Consider the following 20478-nt stretch of genomic DNA (forward strand, 5'->3'; position numbering starts at 1 on the left):
GCTAGTTTCAAATGCAAAAAAAATGGTTATTGGATAAAGTTCAGGTCACAGTGTCACAGTTTTCAAAACAGATACTTTGGGGTTTTTTTTAACAGAAAGTTCATCAGTAAAAGGCTCTGGATTAGTCTGCGTTATTTCTCCTTTCGTCAGACGACTGTCTCAAGTAAAGACAGTAGAGGACTCAACCCCAAATTTGCCCTCTCCCAGCAGAGTAAATATGCTGAACTAAGCAACTCCTTTACCAGTATAAGGTTATATACTGATTTGTCTTACAGAAACAGCCAGTCTCCACATACTCAACAGAAAGAGACAGCCTAACTCCTAACTAGGAGTGTCTCTGGACCATGCTCTGCAAGCCTGTGAGGATACATATTTCTCTACACTCTTAAGAACTTTGGCCTGACTTGCACTTGGAAAGTCACAGGCACCGGTATTTAAAATAAAATTAAAAAAGGCAAAAAAAAAAAGCAGCTGATCAAATTATTCTGAGCAAATAATTTAGCTGGGTTGTGAATATATTTTACAGCTATAAACCCATTGTTTTTAATAAGTAATATTCCAGCCCATTCAGTCACATCAAATGCAAAAAATTCTGACGTCATTTATGTGACACCTCTTAACTTCCTACAAATGCCTGCAGGACAGTGTACTATGGAGCACTATTCCAAAGCTGTGTTTTATTTTAAATATTTGCTTCACAAACCAAATGCTAAATGATAGGGCTTCATGCTATTCTGTCCTAGAATTAGCTTTAAAAAGTTAAAACATATTTATTTGTAGCAATCTAAGAATATATCGCAATAGCCTGTTTCCTTACATTGGCATAGCCTGTGCACTAAAACCAGTCCCACTGAAACGAAGAAAGTGATGTCAAAGGCATGAGTTCTCATGTACTCTTAAAAATAGGAATTAGATCAGTCTCCAGTTCTTCAATCCACTGTTACTGAAGAACCACAGACAGTTGCTTGGATAACGAATTCTTTGAGTTATTTAACCAGAATATGAGATGCCTGGTCATGTTTATAGTTAGAAGGCAATCTGTTTTATGAGATCTGAAAATTCATAGAACAGCAGAGACAGTAAAAATGTACCATATATTGATTTTTCAGAAACAGTCACTTTGCATGAATCAGTTGAGCCTCCACTTACACAGCCTACTTTTTATCCTAAGTAATTCATTATTTGAAAAAACGTCAAACAAAGAATATTAAAAAAGACCAACAAAATTAGTTACATCATATGAAGACAGATCTATATGAAGGACAAAGTACACAACACATACAACTTGAGGGCATTTCTGCTTGCCTATCGTATTGGGTTTGCATGGCAGGGTTTTGGTAGCGGGGGGGGGCTAGAGGGGTGGCTTCTGTGAGAAGCTGCTAGAAGCTTCCCCTATGTCCAATAGAGCCAATGCCAGCCGGCACCAAGATGGACTCGCCGCTGGCCAAGGCTGAGCCCATCAGCAACGGTGGTAGCACCTCTGGGATAACATATTTAAGAAGGGGAGAGGGGGAACGTCCAACTGCAGCCAGAGAGATCACTCATCAATTTACCCACTGTCACTCTCTCTCTCATCCTAAGTCATCCTCTTTACCAACAGACATACAGACCAGGGAAAAAAATGTTAGCAGTGCTATTAGAAAGCTAAACCAAGAAGAGAGGTTTCACTCTTTAAGATCAACTACTCATTCAAATAGTACTTCTCCCAGCAGCTAAAGAAGGCAAGTTCTGACATTCATAGAACAACTTTGGAATTTGCTCAGCAATTATCTAATTTAAACTGTTGAATTACTAGGAAGAAGGGCAGCAAATAGTAAACCCTCAAAAGATTTAAAAAAATATGGGCTCAGAACTCAAGAAGTCATCCAGTTGTTTCAAAAGTCATAGGAAGGGTTTCATGCTCTATAAACATAGGTAAAATTTCTACCTGCTGATACCAGACTCCAACCATCTCTAAATTACAGTTCTCCTTTCCTTCCGTTACACTGGGGAAGAGTAAGTTTTAGCCATTTATTATAGATCTAGCTTTTTTCCCTGTTACTGCTTGAAATGGCCTTGTGAAAGCCTTGTTAATTCATCTGCAGAAGAAATGAAAAATAGTTATTGCCAGAAGTATGAGAACCTGCAATATGTGTGGTTAGCACACTTTCAAGCTGGTGCACCGCCTCTTGGCCTAGGAAGCACAACCTACATCCATCACAGTGGAAAGAACTTTTTTTTTCCCCATAAGGTTGTGTTGCAGAGGTAAAAAGGGTGTTAACAAATTCTTCAGAAAGGCCAGGGAAGAAGTTTTATCCCTTTTGTCCCAAAGCATCTGGTACACTAAGATCATGTGAAAATGTCCTTGTGGCCACTTCCAGTATGTTCTTTTGGACCCCCTCTGTAAGCAAACACCTACTCTTTTTGCACGTGTTACAAGGGCTCAGAGATTTCCCCAAAAGGAGAGTAAAACTGGATCTTATGCAAGTTCAGTTTCCCACCGCGTTCCCAGGAATGGCACTTGAAATCCAACAGTGGAACATCCCACAAAGCTACTCCTTTATCATCTTTCTTTGGAGTAATAATTAACTAAAAATTATCAGTAGTTGGTGCTTTCTTAATATGTTTTTGTACCTCTTCTGTCCTACTTGACCTATTTTTATTTTTTCCTCTACTTAATTCGGAAGCTATTTGGGAGAGGGTCTGCCTTTGCATTCTGTGTTCCTATGGCACTATTGCCTTACACTCTAGTTCCCAGTTTTCACAACAGCTATAAAGATAGCAGGGAAAAAAAATCTCTGAAAGAAGGAGTTGATTTTGCACACTTTGCTAGCGCTGATTAATGAAAAGCTCCTTTAACTGCTTGAAAAATAGATTTTTTTTTTACAAGTTCTGGCTTAGATTTTAAGATTTCACAAAAGGATGCATTTACCTGAATTGTAAATGCAGATTATATCAGAAAAGATACTTCACTGAAGTTTACTCCAATTCTTATATTTCATTGCATAAATAATATCTGAAAGTTGCACCATCAGTGGCATCACTATGATATAAAAAGTTTGTAGTGTGGTTTTGCCAACAGGGACTTGGCAAGGTCATGGGAAGAGAGGGCAAAACCAAAGCGAAATGGCCAAATATTTCAAAGGTACCAGAAAAAAGTATCTTGGCACTGTAGGAGTGAAAATGAAACAGAGGAGAGGAAAGGAAAGGAAAAGCTAAATTGAACATTAAGAGTGACAGAGGTGTGGCTAGGAAATGGGGGTTGGGATTTTTAAATTTGGATGCCTACAATGTTTAGTTCTTTGTCTATAATTTCACTCTTCAAAATCAATCCCTAATTAATTTCAGTGAATGTCGCAGACTCATAGAGTTATAGAATTACAATTTGAGCTGGAAGTGACCTGTGTCATGTAGTCCAACTCCTTCTCAAAGTAGAGCTAACTTCAAAGTAAAAGTAGGTGGCTCAGGCTCTTATTATTTTAGAAACCTTCAAAGGGAGCTTTGAAAAATTGGGATCCAGAAGTTCTGTGGAGTTTAAGCTGAAGGACAATTTAAGCTAAGAAAAGGACAATTCTTTTGACAGAACTTCTAAGCAAAATAGAAGAATCTGGTCATTGGAAATTTAGTTCAATGAGCTGTACTGTGCATTTCTAAAGGGATAGAGGCCTTCAGAGTTCACTAGAAGGGGCAGAAACCTTTTGAATATAGGAGAGAAATGAAGAATGAGCTGTATTTTGCTTGCACCTGTAAGGTTATAAATATGTAACTGAGAAGTTTTACCTGTCAAAACAAAAACTGCAATTTTCAAATACCTATGGCCAAGGTGAGATATAACTGTTCTTAGATGAGTAGAATATATTACAATTATATGTGTGTGTGGGGGAAGATCTAAGCCAACTCATTCAATGATAATTAAAACCTGCAGCAGTACTGAAGGATTACATAGTAAAGAAGCTATACATATTTTATCTCTCAACAATATACTCTGCCTTGTAGAAAAACAAACAATAGCAAAAGTATCATTTTCTTAATTCTTTGGGGTTTTTCTGTTTGAATAAGACAATTGAGCAACTTTTTAATTTTTATTAAATAGAGTTGGAATAAAGAGCGTGTTTGGCTCATGTTAGGATGCTGAACATGGAAAGGTATCTTAATTGTCTGTGCTTTATGGGATTCAACTGCTGCCTGATGTCTAAAATTTCTACAGGCTTTAGCTACAGATTAAACTAAACTCAGTCATTCCTCATTTGTAGTGCAATCAGTTACAATGTTTTCTGTAAGCAAGAACAATAACTTTTTCCCAACAAAATAAAAGTGCTGCTTTTTTGTTATTGAGCGTTGGGTGAAAAAGGCATTGTAGAAAAAAGTTTCCCATGGTAGAAGCTGAGGCCAGGTGAGTTAATCAGTTTGCTTTTTATTTTAACCTGTTTCTTTTTGTTCTCTAAAATTCTCCAAATTATCTACTAATTCCTATATCTCTTTTCAGTACTTCACTGAATAAAGGTTCTGAATAAAAATATATTTTTAACTGGATTCCAACATCAAGAAAAAATTTAAACCAAACATTTTCATATGTCACGTGATGACATATGAAAAAGACACCAAACATAGTCACTTGATGTTATCGAAAGTTCTACATTTCTCTATTGCACCAAGAAAGAAAAAAGTACAATTTGATATGAGTTTCCTTGAAACACAACTCTGTATTGTAAAGATATAATTTTATCATGATCGCTTTTACCCTGGGAAACACTTTTTCAAATAACATATGAAAAGAATTCCACTTGTAGCTGTAAACCTCCTATAAAGAGTTTATATGAACAATGAAAAGGCTCTGAGCTATCCACAGAAAGAGCATGTATTACTAATAAAATTAAAGACACTGTTTAAATACTTCATATTTCACAATTCCTTTGTGCTTTTCTGAACTGGTGAAGATTTGCATGAAGCAAAGAGAAAAATCATTTCAATCCCTTAGTTGGAGACTAAGTAAATTAAAAAATTAAGTAGGACAGTTTACTGAGGCAGCAGGCATCAATGCAAAGTAAAGGCACATAGGAGTACACTTTACGATATAACATGCTGCTTTTTCCAAAGGATTTTACCACTGCAATAACTATTTTACCTTAAGCTACAAGTTGAATTATGACTAATTTCTGAGTTTACGCTCAGAGCTAAAAGAATTACATCAATCATTCCCAATGGTCAGGGATATCCCAACTTTCTAACTTTAATAAACAACAACATTTAAAAGTATTTAATCAGGATGTTGTCTCCAGAAGTAATAAAAGCACTTATGTTTCTTAAGGAAAATTACCCTTAGCTGCAAAATTTTGAAAAGCCCTGAAAAGGTAGTGCATTCAGATTATGACTTCAGGCTCCTGAAGTTTTCAGAAGCTGAGTTTCTCTGCTCGTTACTGCTGTGTAATGATGACTTCATGCAATAATTTAAAGATTGTCTAATAACTTGCAAGATTACAAAGACTGCTGCTTTTTTGATTCTTTAGCCTCAGAAGTTCTGGGTCAGTCTTTCAGAGTTGGGAAACATTTGTAGCTCTCATGATAGCCAGCCACTTATCCAGCCTAAATTGATTTTATAACTAAGTAATCAAGAAATCCCAGGTGTTTCAAGTAAGCAAGTTATTACGGAGGTAAGGGTGCTTTAGCCCCATCCAGAGTAAATTGATATTAAATAAATAGATAAAAAGAAATAAATATTATGTCTGTCATGAGGGAAAAAAAAAACCTCTCAAGGCAGTTAAGAACAGTCTGACATTGCAAGTTGACCACATAAGCTACTCAATGAAAGAAAGGGAATGCAGACGGTCTATAATTAAAGTCTAGCAACTCTTAATTTTTACTGGCTAGGGACAAGAAATGAATTTCCTCTTCCTTAAAAAGGACTGACTTCTTTACACTAATGTAAGCCATCTTCCATCCAAGTTACCAATATACATCTCACTGTTTCCATGAGGCAGATGGTATAGGGACCACAGGACACAGGAATAGACGTGGTCTCCTCCGGGAAGAAATATGGAGTATATTCAGCAGCGCAGTGAGGTTAGGGTTTGCTCCAGAAACCAGGGTTAGCGGATGGTCAGGACCACACATTTGCTCTGCAGGAGGCTATGGGAATTTAAGCTGACACAAATATTCAGCACTTTTGGCTTAATTTCTCAGGAATGCAGGAAGTGCCTTCAGCAACTGCACAGCTACGCAGGTACCTCTTGGAGCCTTCAAAATTTACAGGGCTTTGTACAGAAGTGACTGTGAGACTGAAGCCATCATCATCTCAGAAAACAGTTATACCCGAGCTACCAGCCTCACTGGCAAATCTTTACCTAATGTGATTTAAAATAACTGAACTAACCCCCCCCCTAGTTTTTAAAGTTTACATAATGGAAATGACAACTGACCCAGCACCACAGAGTACAATTATAATTAACAGGCGACTTTTCTGAAAAATGTCTGTGGTGCCTTGGGGAACAATGTAGGTTACAGCATCAATTAAAAGCAGAACAACCTCTTCATTGCCTCTGTAACATTTAACCCCAAATCATTTTGTTGCTGTAAATTAAACAACCCACACTGCGTTATATCACAGGAGTGAAAAAAATCAAGAATAACTAGTTTAAAAACTCATTTCAAGCTCCAGCACTCACTTTACCCCATATAACATGGGCCAGCAATACAGAATACTGATGTTACCACTATTTTCCTCAGCTTTTTTGAGCAAAACTACTATCTGTATATTCAGTTTTCTTTTACATTATCTGGATATTCATATTAGACCTCTGTAGGAAAGTATGTGAGAATTACTTAACTGAGGATTAAAAACAGCAGTTACCTTTGCTGCTGATTGCAAAGAAGATGTAAGATTGTTAAAACTCTAGAGTTCAGTTTTTGTAACTGGAAGCTCTAGTGAACACTCTTCTATGCAGGAAAGTGGAATATAGAAATAAAACACTTCAGATAAAATGTGTCTGCAGGGGCCACTACAGACAATTTACCTAATTACTTTTCTAATATTACAAGAAATATCAATGATTACTGTTAATAGAAGCCACTCAACAATTTAAAGACTTTCACTTTGAAAGAATTGCCCACAAATAGTGTCCCTTTTTAATATCAATAAATTCCTGTTTCTTAACAACAAAGACAATTTTAAGTAGCATTCAAGCCAGAAGAAAGATCTTTGGTAATAAAACCTCTCAAACGTTTTTTTACTTTTGTAAGTGTTTGTTCATCTAGAAACAGTGGGCAATATCTTGGGTTCAATTAAGTCTTTTTAAGTTTTATCATTGCTTGAATCTTCTTCTGTTGAGCTTGTGAGGTTGGACGGTCAACTACACAGCGGTGGTAAGCTGAACTGCCTGAGCAATATCTGACAAAGTCCATGAGAGAGACCACAAGGGAACTGACACCATAAGGAAAGGGAAAATAAATTTACAAAGTGCACCTCCAACTCTTCTACTACTTGTGAGTAATCACAAATAACGAAAATGCAGGCAAAATTAGACCTCCCGATACCCATGCAATATTTTTAGCACAAAAATTCTTCACAGAGAAATGCGTGAGTTGATAATTCTATAGGGGTATATAGGCAAGAGCAAAGATTCATTCCTGAAAACTTAGCAGGAGAAAAAGCTAAATAGCTATGTTAGTTAATAAATATGTCCCCGAGTACACAAAGGCAGTGGATGTGTACATCAGAGAAATTCCACTTTAATACAATCAGGTTTTGAGACTCAAACTCTGCCTGTGTTTGCTACTGCATTTTTCACATTACAATAAGGAATACAGGACCTCAGTTCCATTTTCCCAGTTGAAAAGTTAAGATTAGGCAAAGAATGTTAACTCCTGATTAGCCCTATATGCATCGCTACGTATCTCAGTGTTAAGGACTGGAATTCCACTGTTGAAGGCTTGCAGCAAATCCAGAAGTTAAAAATGGAGTGGCCAAGCTTCAGAAAGTTTACAATCTGAGTGTAAAACAAGAGACAACAGACATAAACCATTGCTCAACAGTTCTTTACAGGATTTGACCAAAGTCTTAGACCCCTCATTACCTAGCCATTGAATTTTATTTAGACATTAAGACAGATTTTGCTGGTGAATAGAACAAAAAGCATGAAAATGTTTTTTTTAAAACTTCACAATTGCACAATGGACCCTTCCATTCTTGCCTAACTGGAGATGAGAGTCACTTTCTCCCAGTGAGTGATACAGGGTAAGCAGGATGGGAATAAGTGAAGGTATTTTATTTTAGGTGCAAGTCAAAGCAGGGAGCTAGAAAAGAAATGCTATAATGGGGTGTAGTGGGGGGGACAAGACAAAGGTAATTTTAATTATACTTTCTCTAGGGCCTGATCAGTGCACCTATAGGCTTGCAGACTAGGGGCCTCAGTTTCTTCTTACTTCTAAATGTGCTAGAATGTTATTGTATGAGAACATATTATTCACTGCTCTGAGAATATGTGTAATGGTTGTATAATAATGAATTAGTTATACGTAAAACAGACAGAAAAAGTCTAAAGACTCTTCAAGCAGTATGATGCTTCTCAAAACGTTTTTCAAAAGGAAGGAAAATATTCTCTCTCTTTTACAGATAGGAAAACAAAGGCAAAGAGAATGAAGCAAGCTGCCCAAGATGACTCAAGGGACTAGTTGCAAAGCCACTAGTCAAATCCACTGAGAAATTGATTGATACAACAATATCTGAATTGATACAACATATCTGAAGTCTAAAATCTCATTTTAAAGACCACCCGATTTTCAACCAGTTATACAAAATATCTCCGAGATGTAGATGGCAGTCACACAGCACTGAAACAACATCAAACCCTCTCAACAAAACCTTGCTGTTTTAATCAAAATTTAGCTACTCCAGATTACAAATCAATGAAGGAAATTAATTCAGAAATCAGTGATCCTGGGAGGATTCAAACTTCATCCTCCACATGTGTAGGCCAGGAGATGGCTGTACTGAGCTCTTTATATGATGGGGTGTATTATAGAGTTAAAAAAAAAAAAAGGAAAAAAAAGACATATCTCCAACAGAAGCATAATAAAGTGAACCTAAGGACCTCATAACATATTGTGACTTTTTTTCCCTGGGACATTAATAACAGAAGTGTGGATGACAAAGAATATAGGTGTCACTTTTTTTCGTGAGAAGCCTCTTCAGGCAAGCGGCCAATAACAAAATTTCAAAAGGTAGCTGTATGTAGTGTGCCTTCTGGCTTCTACATAGAGTCTGATTGATTCGTGCCTGCATTAAAATGCAAGCTGCATATCTCAGGCCAAGAAAAATGTAAAATGAGAAAAGCAGCGCTAGCCTCCATTCATCCATGGGAAGGGAGTAAAAAGGAAGCAAATGCTCTCATTAGACCAAGTAATACAGCTCCACATTTCTTCATTTGAACTAGTGGCTGGAGAAGAAGGTGATAAACTGCATTAGTTATATGACTTGAATCTCCCTCAACTATATCATCTAATCCCACATTCCTGTGTTGAAGAAGTTTTTGCTGACTCTGCTGAAGGAGAGAACAGGCACCTAAAAGGGTCAGGGTTTAAGGCAGAAAGTATCATTAGATCGCTGAGGTTAGCAATGTACTGCGGCTCATAACACTGACAATAACTTGTCTTAAACTAAAGTGTGCGTAACTATTTCAGAAAAGCATCTAATCTGAAAAACATAACAAGATTGAGATCTACCACTTCCCTTGATAGTTTGTCCTATATTCTCACTGCTAAAACCGCCTCCCCAGTATTTGTTTGCTTTCACCCTGGTACCTATTCTGCTTTTCTCTGCTACTCTGAAGAATCCTCTTATTCTCCGTCTCCCCACAGGAATACACTGTCATTACGTCATGTCTCTCCCTGGAAGAATTCTTCTCCACTCTAGTCTCTGTTCTCTCTCTTTATATGTATTTAATATCTTTTAAAAGTATAGTCTCCAAACCTTGTCATGATATTTCCATAACCTCACTGTTGTTGCACATACAAATAAAACCACCTCCTTATTCTTAACTTTTAGTCTTTCTTTTAACATTCAAAGTTCATAGGACAAGCTCTACTGAGTTGTCTATTCTTTCATCTGGAACCTTCTTAGTGTGACTTATTTCCACTGTAGGGGTCCCCTCTGTGTATGTATGGCTGGCATTGCTTCCTTCTGGCTATGTAATACTTCTCTTCTAGGGAATAATAATTTTGTTTGAGTGGCCTCTGTTTGCCAGGCTAGACTGTAACTGGATTGCTCTGTCTGACTGTTGCGTTCTCTTTTTTCTTTCTACTTTTCCAATCTTTGCATCATCTGTAAATTTTACCATCCAAGACTTCATGCCGCCTTCCAAATGATTTATGAAAATATTGAAATATTGGATGTTGTCCACATCCAATTCTAAATCGTGGAAGACTATCCCTCAAAATTTCTGTGTAAGGGTCATTTCTCGTTGACTAGTACTTTGAGATGTCAGCTAATCAGTCCTTAAGGAATATTATTTTGATAAAGTATACTGTTATTTATTTATACCAGATACAATGTAAAATTAAATCAAATGCCTTACAAAAGACTAAACAACACCTAGGACCATTCATCAAGCAAATTCACATTCTGAAATGAAGTTTATCTAACATAATTGCTTTGCTTTAAAACTATGCTGACTATCATTAATTTATTCCTACCATTAATTTATTCTTATGTTTGCTTTCTTAGCTAAATCCTCATTAATCTTTCCAATATATTTTCCAGGGCTGACATATAGCTAACCTGCTCTGCAGCATTATTTGAAAAAAAAGTTAAAAATAGCATGATACTCACACTCCATCTCTAGAATTTAAAAAATACTCCAACAGATCTCTTCAGCCTCCATTTTTAAGGCTCTTAGGTGAAAGTTATCAAGCAATGAGCCTTCTGATTTACTTATTTTATCACTGGAAGATGTTGTTTAACATGCTTTTAAAGATTCAGTGCTGTTTGCATAGTAGGGACACTGGATCTCCTACCACCATATGGGCTTGTTAAGGAGCAAACAGCACTTCCCTCCTACTGTGTGCCACTCAGTATTGAAGAAGTATCAGAGTTTTTGTTCATCTTTGCATGAATAAATGACATGATTAATTAAACAGTGATTGACTAGCTTCATTTCTTCTTCTTTTTGGTGTTACAAAAAAGCAGCAAAAATTAGTTGTGTGCATCCAAAATAAACCAAGAAATAAGCTTCATTAAACCTTTCTCAAAATCTTAGGAGGGAGAAATTGAGCGTCCAGATATATACTGTAAGAGTTCTTATCCATTATACTTGCCACTGAATTCATCTTGGGTTGCCACCTTAAGCACCACAAATTTTTGGCTCTTATATTTAGGAAAATTACCTAGACATCCTAAGCCATTATAAACTGATGGCCAGCTGGCAGAGAGCTGTGCAAAGGTCACTCAGAATTGTCATCTGCCCTATTTATCCCAGTGTCTTGTTAACTCTGAAATCAAAGGATAGCAATTTGGACAACAATAATATATCACTTTAGACCACTTTTACCAGAAATATCCCATTAGTGTGCATTATCCTTATATCTTAAACTGCCGCCTTTTCCTCCTGAGATTGCAAAGGACCCATCTAGCAAACAACCAAAGTATCAAGTTTCTCACACGTCTATTATCATAACAGCAGGAGGTCATACACTGACAAGTGAGAACACAAATGCAACATAAACTAAACTGAATATTTTGATAACAGAACTTTATGGAGGTTAGTATCCTGGTGCAATAGAGTCACTGGTATTTTTGTTTGATTTGGAGTTTTTTTGTACTACTAGTTTCAGTGACAGCTCCTTGATCGAAAAAGCTCTTTGATTAAAAAAACCCAGACAACTTCAACAATGCTCTTGTCTGTCAGGCTCCTCAGGACCGTGATAGCAGCACTATTCAGCACAAATATACTTAGTCTTCCTGTCCTATATCCCAGGCTGGTTCTGCCTGTTACACCTCAGAGACTGATTGTATCTCTGCAAGGCCAACAGACAATAAAAAGAAATTTCAAAAAGATAAAGGTGAAATTTTCCTGACCACATGAGTTATCTGAAGTCTAGACATTTACATCTAAGTTACTTGATCATACAGAGTGTCTAGACAATGGAGAGAGACAATCATTTTCAGGGCACGATCCACCTCCATCTAGAGGAGACATTCAAAACAGGTTAGAAGAACTGCGTCCAGGAAGAGTCTCTGCATTGACTACCACGGCAATATCATTGACTTCTTCAGATGTCAAAAGTCAGGTGAGGCCAAATTGTTTTCCTAATAACCCAAATTGTTTTCAGATTGATCAGTATGTAGCCAAGGCTTCTTATATGCCACAGCATCTTGGCAATTATTGAAGCATTCACACAAATATTTTTTTTAACTCAGAACAGGTGCTTTTCAGTCTAGGGGAGCATTGGTGAGAAAAATTGGCAAAATTATGAAGCAGCAGTCCAGAAACTATTTCCTTTCCTCACTTATTTCTCACAGCTAAATTCACTACTCTCACCTGTGCATTAGTCCATTCCATTTCAGGAAAAGGTCCCAGCTGAAGGCCTCTACCTGTGGGATTTTCTTCCTCTTGGCCTTTCTGGAAGTACATAGAGACATCTACTCAGGACATGTTCCAAACTCAGATTTTTCATCGTGTTTGCATATGGTGCTTAGTTCTGTGGTTTTGCTTCCCAGGTTGTTTTTTTTGGGGCTGGGGGCTCATTTTTGCTATAACTTCTTTGGGAAATAATCTGGCATGCCACCTATTCCCTTCAAGCTGTAAACCGGTGTTAACACATGCTGAATTGCCCAGAGGCTTTTTAACAAAAATGAAATGGCATTATATTATATAATATTCAAAATGTGAGTGCATATTATCGATTATAAATATCTATGGAATAGCTATTTATCCTTCAAGGGAGAACAAGCAAGGGATATATATTTTACAAGAATTAACACTGTACTACTATATTTCAGTTTATTTTTAGTATGCAACATCTACCAAACCCAAGTAATTATTAGCAAATCAAGCAAAAAGGCTATAAGGAATAAATAAACATTCTCTTGACAGTCCACCTCTTTCTAGATAAAATTAGAAATAACCCTGTTGCTTCTAAATTTTAAAACCCACTCTAATTAACACTATGAATTTGTGAAGTTTTAACAGTAGGAGACTATACATTTGCTTTTAATGAACATCAGGCGTCATTTTTTGTGAAACAGAATATCTGCAATGAATTCAGGCTCCTGCCTAGGCATGAGTCAATGCCGTTGTAGAAAACACACGAGTTCTTAACAAACAACAACAATATGGAAGAGCCCTGTCAGTAAAAGGGAGACTTATGTTGCAAGGATCGCAGTTTTTGTTAATAGCAAAACTACCATGTCTGTAGCGATGCATCCAATAGTTTTTTTTACAGAATGTTTAATACCTAAGGTACTGAAAAGCATTTTTACAAAGTCCATATTCATTATGATGTTTATGTGATGCTGACCCTCACCTTTGTAGTATGTTATTTTAGAGACTTTTTGTTTCTATATTACTAAAGAATACAACATTTTAAAAACAAATGGACAAAAAAATAACACTTTTTCACTCTCACCTGCAAGATTAAGTCTTTTTTAACAGCAAGCATAAAACCATTAGGTTAACAAGTCATTCAGGGAAGTCTTGAAACACTGTTGGTATAAAGAATGGCTACTAATTATCAAAAAACTCAGGGTATAACTTTTTTAATGTTAAGTATAGTCTAAGGAAAAGGGACTTCTAGCTCCGCTTAAAAGGATTACTGCTGTCATACAACGGTATTCTCAAGAACTGAGCCTTATATTGATGCTGTCAAACTTTAGGCATTTAGATGTGTCAGCTGGGAGCAGAGTCCTTTGAGACATGGGAAACTCCTGAGAATGGTTCAGAGCTTAAGTGCACTGAGTCACTCTTAGGAGGATGCATTCCCACCTCAGTGAAGTGGGATGAATTGAGGTCTGAATATTCAATCGAGCTCCTATGGACAGGATTTTTAACATGACAAAATCTAGAGTAACTTCTTTTACAGTGTAATGAGTGGCCGTGGATTCCCACACATCAGGACCAAGCCTCCCGGGAGCGACTGGGAGGCATTAAGTGGACAAGTCCACCAGGGCTGATGCATTTTGACCACAGGAAGGTTCTGCATATATGTAGTTTAGTTTGTGAATTTGGCTATAGAGACTTTTGAAAAGGAATGTGTAGTTTCATAAACACAGATAGAAGAAATGCTCACAGAGCAGTAAGCACTGCTCTGACGGAGGAAACATCAAATGCAAAAATACAGAGTAAGGAACATCTATGTGGAGATCATTAACTAAGGAGGAGCCAAGAGTGAGGTTCTGCTGCAACATGGCCTTCCTTCAAAATATGAATGATTGCTGTGTATAAGGACATGGGCTAGAACTATTTTGCTGTAATCATTGGTGATGAGACACCAGCAGAACTGTATCATTTTGGGGGCACTGTGTTTTAAGATAGGTACTGAAAAAGCCAAAGGAAATCTACAGGAGAGGAAAAAGAGTGATGAGGGATTCAGAAACCACAACCACGGGAAGACTGAAAACAGGATATTACATGGGGTTAGTGATCAGTTGTCTCCACTGAGGACAGAATCCAGAGAACTCATCCTAAATTTGCTGCTGTGAAAAAAGCCTCTAACTGCTAGGGTGCTGAAACATTGAAACAGATCCTTTCCAGTCCTACCTGCTATGACTCCATAGTTTTCATCCATGGGAAATTTATTCCCTATTAATTTCAGCAATTTTAATTGGGAACCAGATGATTAGGGGCCAGCTAACAGCAAAAGGCACATTCCTCTCTGCTAATTTAAAAAGAAATTATATATATATACTTGCTTTCAAATTAAGATTGTACAAATGGCACTAAGTGGATATACAATGTAGAAATGTAATCCTCTCTGTAAAAATAGGCTTTTGAATAGTCTCTACTCAAATGCAAGTGAGATAGCATTTATAAACAGCATTCTTCATAAGCATCATATTGTATGTTATAAATGTGACAACCCTAAAGGTGAGATTGAGTTTCCCAAACAAAGGTGTCTTGTGTCATTAGATGCACTGTTGTGACAGGACAAGGGGGAACGGCTTTAAACTAACAGGGGGTAGATTTAGACTAGATATAAGGAAGAAATTTTTTCAATGGGGGTGGTGAAACACTGGCACAGGTTGCCCAGAGAGGTGGTGGATGCCCCATCCCTGGAAACATTCCAGGTCAGGTTGGACAGGGCTCTGAGCAACCTGCTCTAGTGGAAGATGTCCCTGCCCAGGGCAGGGGGGGTGGCACTAGATGACCTTTAGAGGTCCCTTCCAACCCAAACTATTCTATGATTTTATGATTCTATGATCACTTTGTCTCCAGCTGCTGCTTCAGTTTCCTTCTCTCATTTCTGACAGCTGCAGGCACATCTCAGATCCTGCGGGACATCTACAATAGCACTAGACGTCTATATAAGACAACTGAATCTCACCCAAAAAAGTCATCCTTTTTTTTTTAAGAAGGTCTTCTATTTGTTAACAGACATTGTCATTGATACTAGGTATTATTGAGTATAAAGATATAGTTTAAATATCAAGTTTTGGGGTTTATTGCATAGAAAATCTAAATCTCCTGCTCTTTAATTAAAAAAAAAAGATGTTTCAAGCTACCTTAAATGTTATGAACTACCATGGCAGTTGTGATCCCTTGGGAGAACTCACTTTTAAAAATCCAGCCAAAGTTTTACACAAGACCTAGAGACAAACAAGTGTCAGTGTTGAAGTATTCCACTTTTAGAACGGTTTAAATATACCTATAGTCTGGAAAGCCTTGTTAATCTGTGGATTAAGGAAGGATCAATTTAGTGCCATGGAAAAAAAAATAGCACATATTAAATACTGGGAAGTCCCTTGGTCCAACAAAAATTACCTTCATACAAGAACATCATACAGTATCATAAAACGAGTCAGCCACACAAAAAAACTTGAGGAAAATAAAGTTTTCTGTTTAAAAAAAATCTTCATAAGGTGAAGAAGATCTCATGAAAATCTCAAGGAAATACGAAGTTCCTGTTAATCTTATGTAGAAGGCATTGAAGTACTGCTATGCCAAGTAACAGTAATAAAACATGAACATAGGGAGAAGAGACGTGTAAAGAAAATTGTGATAGTCTTTTTAAATAAAGCAATGAAAAATTGTTGCACTTGCAGGAACTTCAATATACTGAACAGTATCTTTGATCACATTGCTAAGTTCAAGCACGTTTCTTATGCCAATGATGTAATTACTAGATGAATTCTGCAGAATTTACACATATTCAATTACAAGTCACTAAAATCAGCATTTAGCATGAGGTGATGAACTTTTGTGGCAAATAATTGCTTTTAAACTAAAAATTTCAATTATGTCAGACAATGAGAGGAAGGCAAGTTTCAATGAAAAGCTCAAAAATATATGAGGGTACAATTTCCTTTTAAATTTGAGTCCTTCTTCTTACCAACTTAAAACAGAATAATAAACAGTTGATAGCACACTGGTGATAAGTCCAAAAATACTTTTAAAACAGGCTTGTGAATGAAATGAAAATTCAGGAGCAGCAGATGGGTTTAACTGCTGTTAAATGTGGAGTGGTTTCCAAGAACATGTTGTATGTAATAATAAATAGCCAGAGACATAAAATTTCCCCAGTAGTTTAAATCCTGAGCATACGAGCTAAGTGAGGGCTTTCAAGCTTTGGCTCACTGCAACATCCTTACATTTACCCTTGTCTACAGCAGCAAAAATGCTTGTTATAGACAACATGTGTCAGCAACGGGTGCAATTAAAGCAGTGCTGAACACAGTTTCACAAGCAGACAGGTTTAACATGGGCTTTCTGAAACAACAGCTCTTGGCTGTGCTCGCAGGTTAATCACATTCAGCACCAGCATATTCATTGTCAGCGGTGGATAATTATGCTAGTGTACACAATGCCTCCGTTTGTGCATATGTTTTACATAATAACCGTGTTATGAATTGCCTCCCTTTCTAATTCTTGATCTGGATGTGGGAACTGGGATGGTGCGCTGCATCTAGGATTTCTGCAGTTAGGATCTGCCTGCCTCCGTGTCTCATGCCCTGTTGGTTCGAAGCAAATGTAAAGTCCCGAAGGCCTGGGAAAACAGGCAGCGACTTTTCTGTTTGGACTCCAAACTGTTCTGGCTTCACCTCCTAATCCACCAAAAAACGGCTTTGTCAAGTGGCAGCTATGACTAAGTTAAAGCTTCTGCACTTCTTAACGTGTATCATTATATTTGACTGACGCAGATATTTGTGACATGGAGTAAAACTGGAACGTACAAAGCCATACAGTAATGCACAGAGGCACAGACAAAGCAAGGTTCAAAAGAATGAGTGCAACTGACAGAGAAAAGAAATCTACATTGGGATTGAAGCTCAGAAAAAAACCCATTGCTTTTCTCTTCTGTTAAGCCAACTGCTTCCGTAAAAACAAAGGGTTTGTGAGAAACTCTGGAAAAGAGCATCGCCAGGTCCAAAGATGTCTCTGGAGTTCAGTGCAGACCTGTGCTTTAATACATGTATCTGCCTGCACAGATGCATCAAGGATGATTCTGGTTAGTTGGTGTATAGTATCAGTATCTGCTTAATACTATCTTGTATGAGCTGGAGGGAATGGGAGTAGTAAGGGAACAAGTGAAAGAAAAGAAAGGTGAGGAACCAAGGGAAAGAACTGCATCAGACAAGTCCAGAGATGTCAGATCTTCATGCAGATTACCAAGTATATGCTTGGTCTGTTGCTAGCCTATTACTTTTTACTGCTACTCTAGAAAATAATGTTTTCTAAACTGTCATTCCAATTAATTATCTCCATAAAAACAAATAGTGATATACCCATTGCAAAAACATATCCCTTTAATCCTATTACTATATTTCATTCCTGAAATGGATAAAGTGAATTCAGTCTGCTGATGCTCGTGTGGCATTCGGTGATCACTTGGTGCCCAGGAGTCTTCCAAGAGATCTTTCTCATCCTCTGCCTGGTACTTATTGCGATGCTTAGAAACAAGAGATTACTCTATTGTCTAGGAAACTCAGCCGTTAAAGCAACAGTCCCCAAAGCATGCCTTTCATTCCCATCCCAAAATTAATGGTTAAAAAGCACCTGCTGTATAAGCTCACACACTTCTAGTCTATCTAATAAGTAACCTTACCAGAGGAGTATTACTAGTTTGGAGATTTCCAGAGCTGTTGCTTCTGTCCAACGTATCTCAACTGAAATGCCCTTACTACTGCTGTCAAATGGATGAAAACCCACTTGTTTTTGTTGCTCCCTGTTCAAGCTGCTGCCCGTGCTGGTTAGTTCAACCTGCTGCAGTACTGTAACACCACTACTCCTGGAAATGGCCGTATCACCAAAAAAAAGGGAGCTGAGTAACAGGCTCAAGCCTGGACCCTCGCTATCCTCACTGTTAGTTGAAGCCCTAAGTTTTGGGTCTCTCCAGCTGGCTCCTTCCAGGCCAAAACTGCTCTGGAAGGGGCCAGACTTCAGTAGTGTGGACATGAGCCAGATTGTGCAAACAGACCTTCTGTTCAGCAGTGTAGACGCAGCCACTTTCTACTATCGGAGGTGCACAATACCATTATCTGAAGGAAGAGTACCCGAGACTTCAAACTGTATCAATTATTTTGCCATGTCTTTTTCTTTTCCCACTAGCAACTCTCCAATGACTTTAGAGGTGGTTTCTAGCAATGCAAATATACTTGTTTTCAGGTTTCTATTAATCAGAATTACCAGTGATGACAATGTCACTTCACTGGAATTATCCTGGAATTTGAAAGTGCTGAATATGGAACACAGTCTGACCGATTTTGCAATAGTGGTTTTGAGGGGGTTTTTATACATTATTTTCACCAGCCACTTAGACAGGGAATTATGGGGATAAGAGATAACATCATTAAACCCAACCTTTATTGAAAAGTACTTAAACACTTGTTCAGTAAACTGTGGTCTGTTCTCAGATGACTAAGCCAGTTGTACTATCTACAGCAAAAATGGATTTGATATGCATGAGCTCCTCTTTCATAGGAGCATTTTCTGATAAAGTAAGGCTAATCATCAAGCCCAAATACATAGGTTTGTAGGATATTTTTTTCCCCCTGAAAATGTAAACAAATAAACGCCTTTTTTTTCCAGGGAGCCATTTTTTTCTAACAACCAACATGAGCCTCTTTTGCATAATGTAGGCTTGCATATCCTGCAAGACTTCAGATCAGCAATACTGTTCTTCAGCTGAAGCCAACTCAATATATTTTGCACCTTCTTTTGTGGGTTGTTCACTCTAAATGACCTTCATTTTAATATATTTTTTTCTGTAGCATTTTGAAGATCCTCTTCCTAATGCCCAATTCCTATCTGCTCCAGGAGTTCTCCCCAAAAATGGTTAAATACATGCCACTGCCAAATGTAGTCATTTTCCTGTGTCTTACCTTGAATCTGCTCTGGCAGCCTCTGCGCACATCTCCTCTGAGACCAGACTGGTTATTAAAATCCGATTATTAGGAAACAAATTTAGACTCAGGACAATTTTTTCTTCTAAACCTTTGTCAAATGCATGAGAGACTTTGTCTACAACCAGTAGCTCTCTTACAAGTTTATATTCAGTTCATGAATCACATATTTTAACCAAAAAAACAGTTCTTTATCTGTGGAAAAATGGAGATTTCCCAAGCCCTTTTGGCAATTGCTTTGTGGTCAATATTAACTTAGGTTGGTTTCCTATGAATAGGGGCATGAAATATTTGCACACACAATCTAAAGTCTTCTGTATTACAGCAAACTGTTCAGTCTTTATCACCCCTAACACCAAATCTATTTCCAGGCTTCACAGGGTGGAATAAGAGGATTGAAAGAAACTTAGTATTTCAATTATGAAGATCATAAATGAAATAAGATCCTCTAATTCTTTCAGCTTCCCAAACTCTAGAGTAAGACTAAAATATTAATTTCCTTGTGTTGCTCTCCCCTCAAAGAGGAGAGATGTGTGTTGAGCATACAGGTGTCAACATGGATCAATGTTATGATCTACCAGTACCCCCAAAAAGCAAATAACTTAACATATAACAGGACTTAGTTCAGCTTTGACCCAGCAGCCCACTTTTTTCCAGAGAGCTTCTAGTCATGGCTTTCTAACTTTTCTAGGTCCTACTGCTTGTGAGGCTATCACAGATGTGCTTCCCAGTGAAAGATTTTGGTGGTCCAGCACAACTCAAAAGGTAATATAAGGAAAGAGTATCTTCCAGGGATGGAAAAAGCATAAATGTACTTTTTTTCTAAGGTATCTGCTGATGCATCAGGCTCATAACACCTGGCATAAATTTTCTCCAAATCTGTTTGGAGAAATCTGTTTTTTCTTACCAAAGCTAATAACTGTGCTTGCTCTGCCAGTCCTTACGGTACAGGA

General features: G+C 37.5%; 1 protein-coding gene across 15 annotated transcripts in view; it reads right to left on the reverse strand.

The window, feature by feature from the left end:
* DLG2 (discs large MAGUK scaffold protein 2) overlaps positions 1–20478 on the reverse strand; it is a 1063600-nt gene that overhangs the window by 635117 nt on the left and 408005 nt on the right. For 9 of the 15 annotated variants that reach the window (XM_076328370.1, XM_076328371.1, XM_076328367.1 and 6 more), the window contains one exon: positions 12510–12590. The exons of the other annotated variants lie outside the window; for them this stretch is intronic. In XM_076328370.1, coding sequence (XP_076184485.1) covers positions 12510–12590 — 81 coding nt within the window. The remainder of the gene's footprint in view (positions 1–12509; positions 12591–20478) is intronic. 15 annotated transcript variants of the gene reach the window in all.

Source organism: Aptenodytes patagonicus, chromosome 1 (assembly GCF_965638725.1).
Source record: "Aptenodytes patagonicus chromosome 1, bAptPat1.pri.cur, whole genome shotgun sequence".
NCBI lineage: Eukaryota > Metazoa > Chordata > Aves > Sphenisciformes > Spheniscidae > Aptenodytes > Aptenodytes patagonicus.